This window comes from Trachemys scripta, chromosome 11, assembly GCF_013100865.1.
Source record: "Trachemys scripta elegans isolate TJP31775 chromosome 11, CAS_Tse_1.0, whole genome shotgun sequence".
Lineage (NCBI taxonomy): Eukaryota > Metazoa > Chordata > Testudines > Emydidae > Trachemys > Trachemys scripta.
Window position 1 is genome coordinate 31,896,945 of NC_048308.1, and position 20,392 is coordinate 31,917,336.

At 38.7% G+C, this 20,392-nt stretch overlaps 1 protein-coding gene across 1 annotated transcript in view; it reads right to left on the reverse strand.

The window, feature by feature from the left end:
* LOC117884879 (prolyl endopeptidase FAP-like) overlaps positions 1–20,392 on the reverse strand; it is a 59,635-nt gene that overhangs the window by 32,014 nt on the left and 7,229 nt on the right. Inside the window, exons 3-11 of the mRNA XM_034785796.1 lie at positions 13,209–13,304; positions 11,808–11,902; positions 11,602–11,676; positions 11,309–11,361; positions 10,320–10,392; positions 8,844–8,964; positions 5,196–5,350; positions 4,126–4,229; positions 3,656–3,791 (exon numbers count right to left, since the gene is read on the reverse strand). Coding sequence (XP_034641687.1) covers positions 3,656–3,791; positions 4,126–4,229; positions 5,196–5,350; positions 8,844–8,964; positions 10,320–10,392; positions 11,309–11,361; positions 11,602–11,676; positions 11,808–11,902; positions 13,209–13,304 — 908 coding nt within the window. The remainder of the gene's footprint in view (positions 1–3,655; positions 3,792–4,125; positions 4,230–5,195; positions 5,351–8,843; positions 8,965–10,319; positions 10,393–11,308; positions 11,362–11,601; positions 11,677–11,807; positions 11,903–13,208; positions 13,305–20,392) is intronic.

Consider the following 20,392-nt stretch of genomic DNA (forward strand, 5'->3'; position numbering starts at 1 on the left):
GAGATGCACTTCTTCAGGACAAATAGAGCTAATGCAGCACTCCCATCTGTTCACACGCCTTCAATTGGCCATTTGTGCAAACTTTAATATGATAAAAGCACTGTGTCACTGTATAAACAAAATATTATGAAAGCATCAATACAATTAAACAAGGATTGTGAACACAATCCTGCAAGATGCTGATCACTCTGGCCCCGATCCAGCAAAGCACTTAAGCACATACTTAACTTTAACATGGAATTAGTCATATTGAAGTCATTGACATGCTTAAAGTTAAGCACATGTGCTTATGTGCTTTGCTGGATCAAGAATGATCCAGCATCTTGCTGGTAGACCCCTTAATCCCTTGATGTTTCTAAATCCTTTCGATTTTCTATATCAACTTTAATCCTCAAAACACATATCTCTTACTGATGGGACACAGATTCCATTTTAAGGAAAATCTGAATTGAATCTGTTATATAATGAAAATGGCCTTTTCATATAATGTAAAATTGCTTATAGCACTGGCTCTAAACCTTTCCAGACTACTGTACCCCTTTTAAGAGTCTGATTTGTCTTGTGTACCAAATTTCACCTCACTTAAAATCTTATAAAATGAGACATAAAAATTCAAAAGTGTCACAGCATACTATTACTGAAAAATTGCTTACTATCTCATTTTTACCATAGAATTATAAAATAAATCAATTGGAATATAAATATTGTACTTACATTTCAGTGTATAGTATATAGAGCAGTATAAACAAGTCATTGTATGAAATTTTAGTTTATACTGACTTTGCTAGTTCTTTTTATGTAGGCTGTTGTAAAACTAGGCAAATATCTAGATGAGCTGATGTACCCCCTGGAAGACCTCTGCATACCCCCAGGGGTACATGTACCCCTGGTTGAGAACCACTGACTTATAGGACCCTGATCTGCAAATTGCATCCGAGTAACTTTACATTACTGTGTCTGAAATGTTGCAGTGCAACTGTTCACGTGTGAAAAGTTACTTGCATGCATAAGCTTTTGCAGGATTGAAACTTAACTTCCTTACCTTTTAAAGTCTCAGCAATATCTGCTGTACATATAGTTTGTAAAGTTCATTTGAGTAAATTGAAATGTCATGTCCTTTATATTTGCAGTATGTAAAATAACAAAAATCATTGTATAAAACAGACAAAAAACTTCTTTCTTTATAAAATTGGTTGCTTGATTCTATATATCCTAAACTTCAACCTGAAGTGAATATTTATGGATGGTTAAACATAATCTCTAGAAGCAAGATTTATGCCCATTATGAGACAATTTTGACTACAGGAGCATGAATGAGACTTCCATACTGAAATTACTGCACTTCAGTGTTAACCATTTTTTGGGGCATCTGTATGAAATTTATCAGAGAAATGTTGACCACAGCTCTCTCATTTCTGTACATCTTCCTCTCATTCTCAATGTACACAGTTTTGAACTATTCCAACTGAAATAATTTAGGACCTGCTTCAAATACAGCCTTAACGTAAACTCCAAAGCACATAAATCAGATGCATTTTTTCACAATTTGGCTCCTCCCTGCGAGGAGATCTCCTGGTTCAGAAATAAAGAGGAGAATTAAACCCAATAGTTTTGAAGTCAGTGGATATCTGTTTTGTGTTTTTATTTAAACTCTTTGAAAACACAGTACTGACAATTTGGTTTTTTGCTTTTGTAACTAGATTTTATTTATTTATTTACTTTGCAGAGGAATCACAGTATCATGAAATAATTCACCATTAGTTCTAGGTTATTACTTACAGTAACTCCTCGCTTGACATTGTAGTTCTGTTCCTGAAACATGCTACTTTAAGTGAAATGATGTTAAGTGAATCCAATTTCCCCATAAAAATTAATGTAAATAAATGTAAATAGGGGTGGTTAGGTTCCAGGGAAATTTTTTTCACAAATAAATAAATAAATAAAATTATACATTGTTTAAAACTTATACATAACAATTTAATACTGTTCACAGCTATGATGAATGTGAAGCTTGGTTGAGGTGGTGGAGTCAGAGGGTGGGATATTTCCCAGGGAATGACTTACTGCTAAATGATGAACTAGCACTCGGCTGAGTCCTCAAGAGTTAACACATTGTTGTTAATGTAGCCTCGCACTCTACAAGGCAGCACGAATGGAGGGATGGAAGACAGCATGGCAGAGAGAGACAGACACACACACCGTGTGTGTGTGTGTGTGTGAGAGAGACTCGCATTGCCCCTTTAAGCATGCTGACCCCACTCTAAGTACATTGCCTTTTTAATTAGATCAGCAAGTTGAGACAGCAGCTGCTGCCAGCACACTCCCTCCTTCCTGAGCCCTGTTGTGTCTCCCCACTGCTCAGTGGAGATGGGGTAAAGGAGCGGGGAGGGGGACGGGGGGGGACACCCTGACATTAGCACCCCTCTTCTCCCCCTCCCCCTGCACAGCAAGCAGGAGGCTCCCGGGAGCAGCTCCAAGGCAGAGGGCAGGAGCAGCACAGGACAATGGGGGGGAGGGACAGCTGAACTGTCCGGCAATTGATAGTCTGCTGGGCGGCTGCCACACAGGGAACTTAGGGGACCTGATGGGGGGCTGCCGGTCTACCCAGGTTCCAAGCCCCCACCAGCTAGCTCCAACGGGCTGCTCTTCCTGCAAGCAGTGGACAAAGCAGGCGGCTGCCAAACAATGTTATAAGGGAGCATTGCGCAACTTTAAACGAGCATGTTCTCTAATTGATCAGCAATGAAACAACGTTAACTGGGATGACGTTAAGTAAGGAGTTACTGTATTTAGTTTAACAGTGAGGGTGATTAACTAATGCAGTGGTTTTCAACTTTTTTTCATTTGTGAAACCCTAAAATTTTTTGAATGGAGGTGTGGTCCCCTTTGGAAATCTGAGATATAATCTGTGGACCCCCAGGGATCCGCAGACCACAGGTTGAAAACCACTGAACTAATGGAACAAACAACCAAGGAAAGTGGAGGATTCTTCATCTCTTGATGTTTTCAGATCATGATGAATACCTTTCTGAAAGATATGCTTTAATCAATCACATATTATAGGGCTCAATACAGAGGTAACTGGGGGAAGCTCTATGGCCTGTGTTATACAGGCGGTCAGGCTAGATCAGTGGTTCTCAACCAGGGGTACATATACCTCTGGGGCTACGCAGACATCTTCCAGAGGTAATCAACTCATCTAGATATTTGCCTTACAACAGGCTACGTAAAAAGCACTAGTAAAGTCAGGACAAACTAAAATTTCATACAGACAGCGACTTGTTTATACTGCTCTATACACACTATACACTGAAATGTAAGTACAATATTGATATTCCAATCAATTTATTTTATAATTATATGGTAAAAATGAGAAAGTAAGCAATTTTTTCAGCCTGCTGACACACTTTTGTATCTTTATGTCTGATTTTGTAAGCAAGTAGTTTTAAAGTGAGGTGAAACTTGGGGGTATGCAAGACAAATGAGACTCCTGAAAGGGGTACAATAGTCTGGAAAGGTTGAGAGCCACTGGGCTAGATGATCTAATGGATCCTTATGGCCTCAGAAATCTATGAATCTATACTCAAAGTTCTGTAACTTCAACTGTAAATTAGTTTTTACAGCAATGTTAAGCATATATTTCAATGTGCAGTACCTCTGGACAGTACCAGGAATTGGAGTTTTCTTGGAAGTCACATACAGCTAAGACAGAAAAATTCTGGATTCGCTTTAGCCATTGCACGCCGATTCGATTATCTGTTACCCAAGTGAGCCAAGTGAAATAGTGATCACTAAAAACAAAGAATGAAAGCTGGTTATTACAGTATACAAATGGGCTATTGCTATTGCATCCATTATGGCCCCAATCTTGCTCTACTGAAGACAATGGAAAATCTCCCATTGACTTCAATGGTGCTGGATTCGGCCCTATGTGAACAAGGATTGTGAACTGCATAATGTATGAACCAGTAAAAGCAGTATCTAAAACTTCAGATTAGCTCCAGATCCATAAATATGAAGCTGCAGCATTCAGAACAGAACCTCCAGAAAAGAAAATAAGAGGTCCCATCATTTAACACTAAACAGAAAGAAAAGGAAAAGAAGATGAATTTGAGAACACACTACCTTGATGCTATCACTGCAGGAACAGGTACTTCCTTAGGACCTAAACCTTCAGGGTTAGTAGTGTCTACAATAAACACTCTAACCGTAGGATTTTTAGCCCCAGCCTTCAAAGGAAATGTATTACCAGGTTATTCAATTCAAGCTCTGGAGGATTAGTTACCATTTTAAAAAATTAACATCTTTTCTTTCAAGAAAGCAATCAGTTTTTTAAAGAATTTAAAGTATTTTGAAATATTGATATTACTGAACATAATGGGGCAGATTTTGATCTTACTTAAACTAATGTAAATCTGGAGTAACTCACTGTGGCAGTTTGTTATTCCACTTAGCATTAGTTCATGCATCAAGAAGAAAACAACTTATCTAATTCAATGTCCATCCAGCCAGCTTGGGGGTAGAAAACATGAAATTAGGTGAAGTTCTTCTCTCCTGTGTACAATGTAGATCTCTGGAACGTATACTGCCCCAGTTTTGTGCAGAAGACTCCAATTGGGGTCATAGGAGATGTCCAATACAGAACAATCAACTTGGCCTTATATTTGGAATTACGGATATAAGACCTGAACCAAAGCCCACTTAAGTCAGTGAGGACCTGACTGACCTGAAGTCAGTGGGCTTTAGATCAGGTCGCTAAAGGATTTAAATAAATTTGAGATCTCACATCCTCTTATTTCTCAGTGTAATGTAGGCTTTTTTTTTTCAATACAGTATGTTATGATAAAGACATTGTTAAGCAACACAATAGGTACATCAGGTAGGAAAGCAAAGTAGGGCCCAGATCCTCCTAACCTTTACGCACATGCTTAACTATACTTCCATGAGTAGTTCCATTTATTTCATTGGGACTACTCCCATGTGTGTAAAGTTATACACATGTTTATGTCTTTGCAGGGTTGGGGCTCAAGTTTACTTTCTTAAATTAATTCTAAGATAGAACAGGATTAAACACCGCTCCACAGGAGTACAAACAATTTTCATGCACATTTTGGGTGTCTCTATTTAAAAATCATCACAACTCATTTACAAACTAAGGGGAATTAAATGGCACCCATTTAAAATAAGCAACATACCTTTGGATATGGAATAGTTACTTTTCTAGGATATTGGTCCTCACCATAATATGAATATTCAATAACTGGTATGTCAGTATCATTAAATTCTATATATGCTATAAACTTTCCATTTGGAGACCACCACAGAGCATATTTCACAGCAAGCATTTCCTCTAAAAAAAAATGTACACGTTAGTTACAGTTCATGATTTATGACCTAACAAAGCAACATGACCTAACAAAGACATAGCACCTAAAATTATCTTGCCATCAGTGTACTCATCACTCCTCAACCAGAGAACTGTGCTATATAAGAAAGATCTTGACGCTGCAAAGCACTTAAGAACATGAATAACTTATGCATGCTGTAGTCTATGTTAAGTAGAAATTTGGTTTTGGTTTAAGTTAGCCTAAGTATAGAGGAGTAGGGAAAATTGAGATGACTAGTGTGAGAAAAGTTAGAGGTAAGTTGGAGATAGTAAAATGGGAAAATTGAAGTTAGTGAGGACATGACCCAAGGCTATCTTGTGGCTATGTTTCAGTTATAACTGGCTTTGGCATGGACTTTACTGAGTGTTTTTAAGAATTGTGAATGTTTTATTAAAATACTGTCTATATTGATAGTAGGGGAAAGACATTGGTGCAGCTATTAATTTAAATCACGTGTAATGTAAAGAACCAATAAGGAGTTGGCAGAAATGTGAAGGTGGTAATGGGTAGGTTTAATGTCAATTAGTATTATAAGACTGGGGAGAGTTCCAATTAACATCAGATGGGTACCGTTAGATTCCAGGATTATAAAGCTGTACTTCACTCTGCTTTCAGTGGACTGATGATCACTCATTAATACATTATTGAGTGTAAGTATAATTGCAGTATTGTGCAAGTTATAATTGCACGCCTGTTTGAGTAATTAATATTTTTTCTTTTGAATAACATTTAGTGTTATCATTCAAACTATTGCTTAGTGGTCATCTACTAAATACATTTTTTTGTAACCAACCTAGAGGCTCGAACCTGAAAACTAAATTATGTTTTATTCCCTTATCTTTAACAATTTAATATTCATTGGGAACATTTCAACATAAAAGTTAAAAAGGTTACAATGCAAATAGATCCATTTAAGTCAGCTATTCATATGCTTAAAGTTATATATATATGGTTAAGTGTCTTGCTGGATTGAAGCCTAAGAGCCAAATCCTGCTCGCATTGAAGTCAAAACTCCCACTGAGTTTCATTGACATTAAATAAGTACGTGAGTCTTATCTGCAAAGTTCAGATCCGGATCCAATTTCCCCCAAAATTTAAGCGAGTTTCAATCCAGAATTTTGTTTATATATTATAAAAATGTGCCCAAGCCACAATGTTTAAACTCCCAATAGTGAGGGTATTCCGATCCAGTGCTATGGTTCAGATATCATCCAGTGCACAATAATGTTCATTATAGCTGGACTGCTTCATGAACTGCTTTTAGAAGTGAACTTTGAAGAAAATGAAGGATTGGATCTAGTGAATGTGAGGCTGTCCCAACCATTGAGAACAGCATACAGGCAGTCACCATGTCTGAAAGAGGAAAAGAATTATGGGTGTGATCAAGAGAGAAGGAAGGGGTAGTGAGCATGGGAATCAGGTGGAAACTGATGGGAAAATATCCTCCCTTTATTCACAGCACTGCTCTGAGGAAAAATAAATTATGTGCAGTACATTAAAAGCTCATGTTTCCTATCAGAAAAATACCTTAACAAATTGGTTCATTGTTGATTTTTATAAGCAGATTCATTCTGTTCCTAAAAACACCAAAAAAAAATTTTCATTCTGCATCAGACCACTGGTTTATCTGGTCAGGTACTGGAATTAGCCAGAAGAAGGCAGAAACTAATAATGAACCTGGACTTTTGTGCAATGCTATGCATGGGGCTGAAGGGGGAGGAAGATAGAATATTCCTTCTTGATCTGACAGGTAAATGATTTATGCCCTGAAGCAATAAGTCTGGTTACTAGTTTCATTATCACCACTTGTACAACTACAGATATTAAATGTCATAACGTTTTCCCTACTCCTTTATAAAATAAAGCTACAGTATGCATTTCCATAACCTACTGGAGCAGTGAAATCCATAGATTGATTATATGATGTGTAAAAATACATGTCCTTTCACCGATTCTAAATGTACTACTCTTCAATTTTAGGTGCCCCCTTGCTCTATTGCAACAGAGTAAAAAGGAAGCAATTATTAGTTATCATTTCCCAAAATGTAGGATCTCTTACAAATTGCAGGGACCCATAAAACAAGACACCTTCCCACACCTCTGAAACTCCCTCCTATATTTTGATAGGATTTTGCAATATCAGTATGCTCTTCTGTTCAACCTTACTAGTGCACTTCTCTAGTTACAAGTGGTGAAACCCATTTTTTGCCTATACTTTTTTGCATACAAGGAACAACACAGGGCAGGGTGTGCTGATATGGTGAGACATCAGAACGTCATTGGCACGTCGTGAAACAAGAAACTGAAAGATAATCTCAAAAGTACTACAAGTCCACCAATCTTTGGGTCCATGTAATTGCGCTAGGCTCAAGAGAGGTACTGTTTTACAAAAGATTAGCATAGGCAAATATATTTATTAATAGGCCAGCCCAATTGCTTTGTGGTAGCAAATCAAGCTACTTCCTGCTTAATTGAGTCTGAATCTTGATTGTGGTTTTAAGTCACCACAAGACATGAAGTGCAGGTGTTGTTTTTCAATGGAAAATTTTTGCACATACTCTACTGTATTAGCCTCCTGATTGGTTCAAAGAGGAACCAGTGCTCCAAAGGGCATTGGGTTCTTGTTCACAGGAGGATGGCTCTAAGGAAGGGAAGATGAGTCTATCTAGTAGGGATACTTTTTTTGTGTTAGGAGGAGGAGGAATTGTGAAAAATGAGGAATAAAAGGGTTGGCATGGAGCCACAAAAATAAGGCCCACGCTTCCTTGCACTGATAAGAAGTGGATAGTTGCACCCAACTAAACACTGCTATCCCAAAAGGGCACTACAGGATGAAATCAGACAACAGTGGATGAAAGGAATATTTACAAAGGGCTAAATTCGTTCTAGGATGGCTTCTGCGGGCACAGCTCCTGCTGGAGAGCACCTAAGGAAGGAAGTCCACTGGGGATCCCCAGTGAAAATTACAGATGTCCTAACTTGGCAGAAACTCACAACCGAAATGTAGCAAACTCTGAGCTCTAAATGCAGCACCAACTTGCACAACACCAGAGATTTTAGGGGGGAAAGTGAGAAGTAACTTATCTAACTGAAGCTATAGGCAAAATTTAACTGCAGAGAACGTAGTTTCCTGAGTTGAAATTTTGCCAGGACACTGTGGTTAACATCTCTACTCTTATGAAATGTGACATGGTATCTTGGATGATCACAGGGTCTTGATTTCACATCTCATTTGAAACTGGGACCTCATTGGTTGGCTCATGGACAGTGCTTATTTACCAAGGTGATAGGCACATCATGTACGTAAACAGGCTCACTACGGACTTAGAAAGAAGATTGCAAAATACTAAATCACCAACACCATTTCTTGCTGCACTTAGATATTGCTTGATATTTTCCCATCTAAGTTCTGACCAAACCCTGCCTTGTTTAATGCAGTTTTCAATATTAACTTACCTTCATAGACCCAGTCAGGAATTCCATTAAATATTACATTCTCTTTTCCATTACTAGTTATTTGAATAGATCGATCTTCAGGATATTGTTTCAAATAGATATTATTCTGATACACATATGCCTAAAGATGAGAATTTATTTGTTAGGAATATGTACAATTATAGAAAAAGGTCTGACCAAATTTTGTACAGTCAATGTTATTGTGTATACATTAGAAATGATAATAAAGTATAATAGGCCAAATCCTGATATCCTTGGTCAAGTAAAATTACAATCGAAGCCTTTGCAAATTTTCCCAAGAACTTAGTACCTCTCTTGGGACTAGGTTTGGATTTGATCTAATGGAAGTACATTACAATTTGAAGGCCAAATTCTGCTCTCAGTTATACCAGTGTAAATCCAGTGAATTTTTGTCATTATGAAAAAAGTGCTATATTTAAACTGTTGATGCAGGTATCTAACTCCTATTAGCTGTACTGGAAAGTACATTGAAAAAAAAAATCCTGAAATATTAGTCATAAATGAGTTTGGTTTGGATAAGCACCTAAAAGCTTGCAGTCCTCTTTGAAACTCATTCAAACTTTCTGAAACTTTTGTATCTTTTCAACGGTGCTAGAAATCTCAGGTGAACAGGCTTTCTTGTGAGATTTCAGACATTTCTATTTCTGGTCCTAGCTGGGACCAGCAAGTGTAGCATAAAACATGAGTCTATAATATAAATTTTAAAAGGTGATCAAACTTTACTGGAAATTCAGAAAAGGCTCAGTTCAGATTCAGTTTGAGATTTGAACAAAGGTTCTTAATTTTACCTGAACCCGTTTGTCCATTTCTGTTACAAAAAAGGAACCTGATCCTACAGCCCTTGTTCATCTCAAACGGTTAGTAAAATCAATGGGAGTTTAGGGTGCCAGGACTGTTGCATCAAACCAAAATATGAGGAATTTCTTAGAAAATTGTGTCTCCTGATACTACAAATATTTGATTTAATAACATAAAAATAAAATGTCAATTGCACTGCATTTTAAATGACCACAAAACAGCACTCAAAATTCTCAGGTGGAGCATGTAGCCTGTTTGACCTCTCTTCTTCCACTGTTAGATTTGGAGGTCAGTGAGAAGTCAGATTTGGAGGTCAGTGAGTGCAACTGCTTGTCAGTGTTTTACTAAGAAAATGTCTTAACTGTGAACTGTGTTCAAAGTTCTTGATGAAAGAAATAACGGGACAATAGCAAGTTAAGTATTATTTACTGTTTACGAGCAGTTTAAACATAAGCTTTAGGCTAGAAAAGGTTGTTCTATAATGGTGTTCCCCCTTCCACATTGACTAGCTAAACTGTTATCTTTATTGAGTATGGTTGATAAACACAATTTAAAGGCCTGTGAAAATAGGGCTTAAGCAAACCCACATAACCAAATAAATCAATTCTATTCCATCAAAAAGTAACGTTATTCTAGCACTTCATTATTTTTACTGACCAATTTGTGTCCAACGGGTGACCAGGATATATACTGAATTCTATGTGGAAGTGGATTTTCTGTTACAAAATTACTAAAAAAGACAAAGGAAAGAAGTTGAAATGGCTATTGCCTGCACTATAAACAGATCATAATATTGTACATACATATAAAAGGCAGATTAAAGAAAAAGCAAAAAAGTACACTATTTTAACAGCTTTTGTTTTGTGAACAATGCAAAATTGGTGTCAGAAAGCTTGCATTTGCTGTGCAAACCAAGCAGTTAGGCATAAAATAATGTGACTCACGCACAAGGGCTTGCATATGCTAGCATACTTTGTGTGCGCACGTCAGGCAGCCCTTGGTCCGACAGCCTGAAATGCCAGTTTTAACTTGTGTCCAAGTATGGCACAGGCAACTAAGTCACCTGCTATACTGTACAGTGTGCATTACTATTAGAATCGGCTCTAATGATGTGTGAATCATGTGATCACATGGAAGTTCCATGGACCTATCATGTGGCATCACCTCTGAGGAGCCAGCAAAGCATCAGCAGGAGGCATTAGCAGTGCCTGTGTACTTCAGGAGAGCAGCCACAGTGCCATGTGCAATGGCTTTCCTCAGCACCCAAGCTGCAGCAACCCCCTGCCAGCAATGTAAGAGAGCAGTCAGAATGGAAGGAAAAATCAAATAAAGAAGATGGATAAAAGACAGAAGGAGGGACTAGAAAATTCGAAGTAGTCAGAGATTCAGACAGTCACAGATCAGATAGACCCAAGATGCCTAGTGGTAAAAAGATAGGGGGATTTTCCCACCGTACATTTTTTTCAGGGTAATTTCTGAATTTTGCACCAGCTAATCAAGAAAACAGCAGGCAACTTGAGAGACTGAAGCAACATCAGAACAGTGCAATACTAATATCAGAAGAGAGCTTTCTAATGGAAATGCTAGCAAGCACATATCTAGAGTATTTGGCTATAGTTATGTGAGAAACAGGTATCAGGCTTTACCTGTATTGAAGATCATAAATGTAGTATGATGCTGTATAAGAGTATCTCCAAAGCTGCAAAAAATGAGTAAGCCAGAAAAAAAATATGATCATCTCTGAGGTATAATGCCTCTCAGTGCTCCCCTTGGGCCTACACACCACCCCATGCTATACGGTAGTTGAATTTAATTCACCTCTCTAACCTACTATTAATGCTTCTTGATCTCATGTTGAGTAATATGTTACCACAACCTATAAAATATCAGATATTAAAAGGCAGAATTTTCAGCCAAGTAATAATAATAAAGTAATTACCTTTGTGTAATCGCTTTCCAGAACTATAAATTGTTTATCAGAAGATAATGCATAGTTTGAGGCGTTAACTTTTCTCTGAAAGATTGAGAAGTTGATTAGATTCCAGCACATACTAAATATCTGAATATTTAAATCCATTTGTATTTACATGAAAGTTTTTAAAACAACAACCTTCTATTTATTTTTTAAAGGGAAATGATACATACAAGTGTGTAATTAGTCAAGATGGTAGCTGAGTCCTCAGTTTCAACATCATAGAGAATAACGTTATCTTCTGCTGTCTGATGAAGATATTCATGACCTGTTGGTCAAAAGATATTGTGAAATACAAGTGTTCAGAGTATAGTCCCTCTTTAGCAGTTGAGCAATTCAAGAACAAATGTCTTTTGAAATCAGTATAAAAATAAATTTTGCCTTATTTTGTAATTCCATAACAGCACCGAATTACGCAAAGATCTGGCCTTTGGACACTCAGATACGTGCTGAAATTATACTGCACAGCCAGTGATATGGCAGTTACTTTATATCTATGAAGCCAATTTCTGCTCTGAATTATGACTGTCCAAACTTGCCAGGATTTGACCCATTTTAGGATCCATAACACAGGATATCTAATTTAAACTCACTAATGGAAGAAGATTCAAAATCCTGGCTTTGAATTTCACCTGACTATTCTCCATTGTATACAGATTTTGTAGATAATACTAGCACTGCACAATATGGTGTAAAGAAGGATCATATGGGCCAAATTCTGGCTTAATTACACATGTGCTACTGAACTCAGGTGCTTAATACTTAACTTCATATATTTATTTTAAAGAACTCACTTAAAGCCAAATACTTAACTCCTATGTAAAACCTGAACAAAAGGCCTCATTCAAAGGGACTCTGCAGGTGTCAAGGGGATAGGATTTTCTACCATAAGAGAGCAGACAAGAGTGCTCAATGTAAGTAAGGGTGGCAGTGTTGGGCCCGAAAGTAAAAGATTATCAGTCATTATCTATTGAAAGTATAAAAGCTCAGTGAAACCAAAGATAAAAGAAAACAAACTCTTTAAGAGATGAATGTTCAGTGCATCTAATGGAAACAAGTTCAATAAAACAATGGCCTGTAAATTGATAAAAGATTAAGAAAACAGAAACTATTATAAGAATCCTCTTTCTGCTATTGGGTTAAATACTTGAGGTTTCTGCCATAGAAAGGTGAGCTTCAGCTGTAATTTTGTACCTTTAATTTAGCAGTGAGCATTCACTCAGAGCAACAGTCATCACAGAGAAAATATGTTTCTGAAGGCTCGTCTATATGTAAAATGCTCTAATGGCACTGCTGTGATACTGTAGCACTTCTCCTGTTGGCACAAGTAATCCACCTCCCTGAGAGGTGGTAGCTAAGCTGACAGAAGAATTGTTACATCAACCTAGAGTTGCCTACCCGGGCACTTAGATCATCTTAACTACACCATGCAGGGGTATGGATTTTTCACACCCCTCACTGATGTAGTTAAACCAACCTTATTTTCTAGTCTAGACCAGGCCTCAGTCTTTGTAAACCAGCCAGAAAATACATATTAAAAATTATATGTAGCCACAAAAATGATCTTCACTTACTTGAAATCCAGTATGGAAAAAATGTTTTGTACTGAAACTTTCCATTCAAATAATCTTCCAATGTAAGAGCCCTAGGATTGTCCTCTGAGTTGGGAACTTTAGAAATAAGGTAGAGAGAGGAGAGAGTTAACAACACCTGTGTGGATTGAGAAGCAAAATAGAAATTGTTGCTAGCTGAGCGTTTCCTCTATTCCAGATACTTAGTGTAGTGAGAAGCCCTGAAGAATGTAATGTTCTAGTAATTCCCAGATCAGGCAAAGCAGAGGCAGCACTAGACGGAGGAGAATTCATTTCACATAAACAGAGATGGACCTATGTAGCTGCAGACGCTATGAAGGCAGGAGAACCCTTCCCCAGACCATTTCCAGGGGCACTCAACAGTTTTTAAAGAAGGCATGGGTTTCCTGAACTTGTGTAGGGTGTGAAGATGCCTGTTTTAATGGTTACAGGAACTCCCATATGATTTCAAATAAGCCCTGTACCTAACCCACCAAAGAGTCAAATAGCCACTTTAAATCATTGCTCACCACAGCTAGATTTCAACCAATAACTGAGAGGTGAAAGGCTCCATATCCCATGACCAGTCCCCTGAACCAGCCAGTTTCACTCTTTACAAGCTTTTCAATGTTCTTACCAAGAGTTAGAAGCTGGATATAAGACTTGAAAGATTATCATCACCTATGCTTATTTCTTCGTGTAGCCAGAAGAAAGCAACACACACATATATAGAGCTAGAACTAAAACTGGAGAACGATTTCATAAATCTAGTAAACTGAATTTTAGAAATCAAGTGAATGTTCAAAGATCGATCCTTCTCCCCTAGTCTGATCTCCTTCTAAAGCAGTAACTATCACTACATCACCCTTCTCCCAGATGGGCCATGCCCATGACACTACATAAATGGGCTTCTGAATAGTGCTCAGCTGTGTGGTCTCCACCCTCCCCTTCACCGTGCCCAGACAGGTGCCTGGGAAAATCCTACTGCCCAGAAGCCCTGGATTATCTGTCAACTTTCTTGTCTGCCAGACAAGGGTGACTGGGGAGAACAGGAATGAGCTGAGTGACGTTAGTCACAGAACCATTGAACTCCCAGTCAGAGAGGAGGATAGCTTCAGAGGCATAATGGGAGTGGAGCAAACAGAACCAAGTCACCTCAGAGACAGAGGAGAAGATGAGGCTGAAAAGGCAATAGAAAGAAGCTGCCAAGCAGATGGTAGGGAACGGGCCTAGTTAACATCCTCTGCATAATTTCCTGGGAGAGGAACTGGAACGTGTGTCTGTACTGAGTGGGGAGTGCAGAGGAGGTTATCAGTGCTGAGGGGACAGACTGCTGCTGGGTTTTTCATCTAATCTGGTAGTTTTACGACAGATATTTTTACAAGAAAGGCAAGAGATTTGAGTTTGAATTGCCAGCTAAGCCAGAGCAGATGTAGTAAAATGAACAACAATTTGTTTATTTGCTGCTGAAAAACACAATTTGTAATGATTTTGGAAGGGAGTTGGCCTCTCTAATACTTCATTACAGCCTGTTGCAATTGAAAACTTGGCGGCTTCTGCTAGGGGCACACAGTTTAATTTGCAAACTAGTTATTGATGTATGAACTGACTATTTAAACACTTGTTTAAAAACCAAGCACAAAAAATGTTTGGGGCTTTTTGGGTAAAACAAAAAACATCAGTGTGAATCAGCAGAAAGCAATACTGAAAGCCCTGGGTCATGTAAGTGCAAAGTTAAGGAATATGAGAAATTCAGGTTCATTCATGAGAAGCAAAAAAAAAAAAAAAAATCTATGGGTTTCCTTCCAGAAAGATTATACAAAACACTTGTAATGTGCAGGACACGTGAAGCGCTGTCTGATAAAGGCAGTCATCTTCTGGTCAGGCTTATCTGTGTGTAAATCCTAGGTACTCCTTCGGCTCGGTTTTTGAAGGTTACCACTGTATAAGCAGCTTTCCACTCTTTGGGTGCTCCTTGGACTTAATCCTACTCCCACTGCAGTCGATGGGATTTTTGCTGTTGTCTTCAATGGGTTCAGCATTGGGCTATTAGAGAGTATCTCTGCTGCTTCATCTTGTTTCTTTCTGAACTCTGAGGTGAATGCCATTCAATCCTGATGATTTACTGTACTGCAGTTTCAACTTTGCCTCTATTTTCTCTCTCTGTTAAGGCCACATTTTGACTCCCTGTGAAATGTTGCTTTGCATTGACTTTTATGGTATATTTTACAATGACAGTGCATGGTTCTTCTGCTAAGTAACTTACTTACTGTAGAACACATATGTCAGATTGACTGTTGACACTGTTTTTGCCTGCAGAAGGAAGCTGTGAAGCTAAATAAAAGTAAATGACAATCCACAGGCAGAAACATACAAGTACAAAAACCAAACCAAACCAAACCAAAAACCCACGGAGCTAGCAGTAAGCTCAGAAAATATCCATATATGTTCATGAAGAAGTTAATTTTCCTTGTGAGTAGCAGGATAATATTTTACTGAGAGCCTTAATATATTAAAAAAGAAGAGATGATTACAATCTCTTACTGAAATGATGTTAAATAATTGCCAAGGATCAGCTTCTTCATCACCACCTCTCAACTCCAAATGAATAGATACTTAAAATGTCTTGACCTACCATATACTTTCCAGATTAAATTCTCTACATGAATTATAGTTTTAAAGCTATTACAAGCCCATTAATAAGAAGATTTATTTCTATAATTGTGCACTCTAAGGGTCAAAACCTGCAGTCCTATTTGATACCTTTATTAGGCAAAATTCTTAGTCTTAGTATTTATTTAAAGGTCCTTACAGAATCTAGACTAGAATTCTTACAAGGGATACAAGCAGCATCACTGATCAAGCTGGTGACCTCCATTTGTCTTAATTCTCACATCAACTGACTAGACTCTTTAAATACTCTTTTAACCACGTCACTCTCACACGCCGTATATTCTCCCATAACTTGGTACAACTTCTAACTTAGCACAGCTGCTAAACATATCCATTTCTTCTTAAATTTCCAGCATCCCACTTTAAGAAAATTGAATGCCAGTGTTTCTTACTTCCAGTTTGCTGACTACTTATCATTTTGAATGCTTATTCATAAGCAACTGAAGAGGCATTTAAATGCTCTAATTAAGGCAGCAGCTTTAATTATTTGCAGTTTTCTGATCCTTTTGTAGAACTAAAGATCATTTCAATAATTAGTCCTTGAAATCATGTTCCACAAAGAAATAATGTGTCTTCATTTCTTCCTCATCTTTCGAAGCCTTCCATAACTTTTGTGTGAGTTTTTAATCCTTGCTGGGGTGCAGGAATAATTTGTATAGTGGGAATTCTGAGAGCCACTGAACCAAACTGTGAACCCTGTATATGATGGAAACCACTTCATGGCAGAGGGTGCAACAGCACCCCCTGCACGCCTAGCTCCAGCACCTATGAATCCTCATTTTGGATTCTGTTGCTGGAACAGCTCTGATCAGGCACATAATTTCCTAAAATAAATTCAGTTTGATCTAATCACTATTTTAGTTTCATAGACATGCAAAATATATACTAGCATTTAGAGTGCTTTATGTGTTTAAAGTACTGTACAAACATTGACTAACCCTTACAACACCTCTACAAATTAGGTAAGTAGCTATTTTTATTCTCATTGTACAGACAAAGAAATAGGGTAAAGAGATGAGGCAAATTGTCCAAGGACAAACAGGAAATCAGTAGCAGAGCTGGCAGTAGGAATCAAAGGTTCTTGACTCTCAAATGCTCTTTCTCTTCTAAAACACACTGTCTTGATTTTAGTTCTCTATAGTTCCTTCGCCTTTATAAAGAAGGTGTCATCGTGCATTCCTTGCACACACAACACTCCCTGTGACGTCAGGTTATATAGAATGGTGTACTACATAGCATGCTGTGCTGGCCATTCTGTCTTACAACATAATCTTGACACCTGCCCTACATTTTCCATCCTCATAATAACTGAACATTACCGCATTTAATCATTGCTCTATGCACACAGCTAACTGTACCAATATATGACCATTGCATTGCATATTTCTTTTGTATCCCAAACTGTGATTTGTGTGTTTTACTTCTATTTTGCTGTCCAATCCCTTGATGTATGAGTGCTACAGAGACAGGAACTTCAAAGCCAAGCTTTTAATACAGTTTCAGATTAACAATACATAAATTTGATTCTCTCACAGGTAAATTGACACAGTGCACTAGTATTGTGCGCACATGTTCTATTATCATAATCACATTTCCCACTCCCAATCAAGGATGCGGGCACAAACCAATCCTTAGTTCCTTTGCTCTCCTGGCTCCAGCATCAGTTTTCAGAGGTGCACTTTCTGGCTGCATATACAGGCCTCTACCCCAGCACAGACATCAATCCACTCCTGACATTTCCCCCCATCCTCACATATGTTTTGCAGAATAACATTAATGGCATTATACACGCTGGCATCCAAACGGCTTTTGGGCAGCACCATCTTGCCTTCAGTTGAACAAATGTACATTCTACAACCATCCATCAACTGCTGTGTGTTTAGTTTAACCTTCTTCTGCCAGGTGCTCCCATACCAGGGGAGGGTTTCATGAACCAGGGCAGTATGTTATAGATAAACTGGCTCTCTCAAAATAATGGTAGTCACTAGACACCCCTTTGATATCCATATTATTGGGAGGGAATAAAGTCCCAGATTGTCCAAATTTGAAGACGCCAGATCTCCAGAATACCAGGGCATCATTCACCCTACTAGTGTATCCTAAATTGCCGTTTGTGAACTTCCCTCTATTGGTAATCAGACCTGCATAATGATTGACTAGTATCCTTTCTGGTTTGCATATTCACTTGCACTTGGGGGTGGGTGTGCAGACATAATGGAAGGGACTGGGGTGTAGGCGGTCTGACCTGTCAGCCACAGCCAGGCTGGAGTCCACACATCAGGGATGGTAGTCAGTAAGCAGGAGTCGGAGGAATTACTAGAGCTGAGTTCAATAAGCAAGTTTTGGGGTCAAACTTAGGCCAGGGTCAAAAACCAAAGATCAGAATTAGTACCAGGCAGGAATCAGGATTGGAGTCAGGCTGGAGTCAGAGAGTAGAGATCAGAGGTAGTACCAGGCTAGTGTCAGGAGGCAAGAGTCAAGGCCAGAGATCAGGAGATAAGGTGAGGTCTGAAGTCGCAGCAGGCCCATTTTCTAAGCAAAAAATAATTTTTTTTAAAGAGGGTGAGCATTTCTGAGTGAAAATCAGCAGTTTTCAAGCCACAATGTATTAGTTTCCTAAAGAAAGCAGGAAAGATAGCTCTCATTATAAATATGTAATATTTCATATTTTCACAAGTTTTAAGTATCAGAATAGCCATGTGATCAAAGTTACAAATACAGGGAAATCACGTAAACTTCAACTACATTTTATGTTAAATTCTCTGAAAGAAAAATTGTGATTTTCTTAGTTCTACATTAGCAAACTTGATGGCAGTTTCACCCCCACAGTGTTGTTATTAAATTCTTCTTATAATTCATATAGTATTTACAGATTATACCTTTTTGTTTATTTTGGAAGAGGGAATTTAGCTTTCTTCCTAGGTAAGCCTCCAGTGGAGTTAATCCTCTTTCAGGAACTCCAACTTTTCACAGATAAGCAGTGTTAAGAAACATAAAATTCTGACACACTATTTCCTGTTCTTGTCTGACTTGCAAGATTTGCAGCCACAAAAAACTCATACATCCGTCTCTGGAAACTGAGCTACAGTTCAGTAGGATTCAAGGATAAATTGGATCTTTATATAGATAGAGACAACATCCACAGTTCCATTAGCTAGAGTAAAAAAAGCATAAGGAGTATAAACCCTTATATTGATGGGCCAATACCAAAGACTAACTGCTTGGGATTAAGGAAATACTTACATATGGACGAGTTAACCCATAATTGTTCTTAAACAGAATTTCTTGAATCTTCCTCTAAAGCATCTGGTACTGGAGACTGATGGGAACAGGACACTGTAGTTGATGGATATTGGAACTAATCACTAGTTTAACCTGGTATTAGCAATTCCTGTTTCCTCTCAGTGAGGCTTTGGGCAGAGCCTGATGCCAAGCCAGCACTTGTCCATGGACAAGATAAACACATCCATTAAGATGGACTTCTTTGTGATATCTCATACACCTTACCAAATATTCCTCTCACCTCCAAGAAGCTGATGAGATGAAAGGAAACTTTGTGAAATTACTCATAGGCTTCCAATCTGACTGAACCCAGTAGATTGCTATGGCACCTTTTCCTCTGTCTCCAAAGCCCTCACCTGTAGAGCCTCACAAGGTTCAGTCCTATTATTATTCAACTGCTTTGTGCATGCAGCAAAACTTTTTGGCTTAAGAATTAGCCTAAAGAAGCCAGAAGTCATGGTCCAGCCTCAATGTAGAAGTACTGCAACTATGCCAGTTGTGTCCATCAATGATGTTCCACACAAGCTCGCTGACAAATTTTGCTACGTAGGCAGTGTCGTTTCCTGAGATTGATGACAACATTACCGAGTGTATTGGTTCAGCCACCAATGCCTTCGGAAGACTTCAGCATCGTCTCTGGAATGAACCTGGGTGAGACTGCAAACAAAAACTGATGTTTATTGTGCCATCATCATCACCAAACTCCTCTGTGGTTGTGATACGTAGACTTCTTAGCAATGCCACATAAAATGTTTGGATCAATTCCACCTACAACATCTACAACAGATAAAAGGAATTCAATGGCATGATTTGATTCCAAACACCGAGGTCCTTCAGTGCTGTAACATCAGAGGCATTGAAGCTTGTATAGTGAGAGTGCAGCTGAGATGATTCTGTCATGTGTAGGGTTACCATATTTCAGCAAGCAAAAAAGAGGACGGGAGGAGCCCCGCCCTAGCCCCGCCCCTGCCCCTCCGACTTCCCGCCCCCCAGAACCCCCAAACCTCCCCCCGTTCCTTGTCCCCTGACTGCCCCCTCCTGGGACCCCTGCCCCTAACTGCCCCCCAGGACTCCACTCCCTATCTAAGCCTCCCTGCCTCTTGTCCCCTGACTGCCCCAACCCTTATCCACACCCCCACCCCCAGACAGACCCCTGGGACTTCCACACCCCATCCAACCACTCCCCACCTCCTGACAGCCCCCCCCCCCAGAACTCCCAACCCATCTAAACC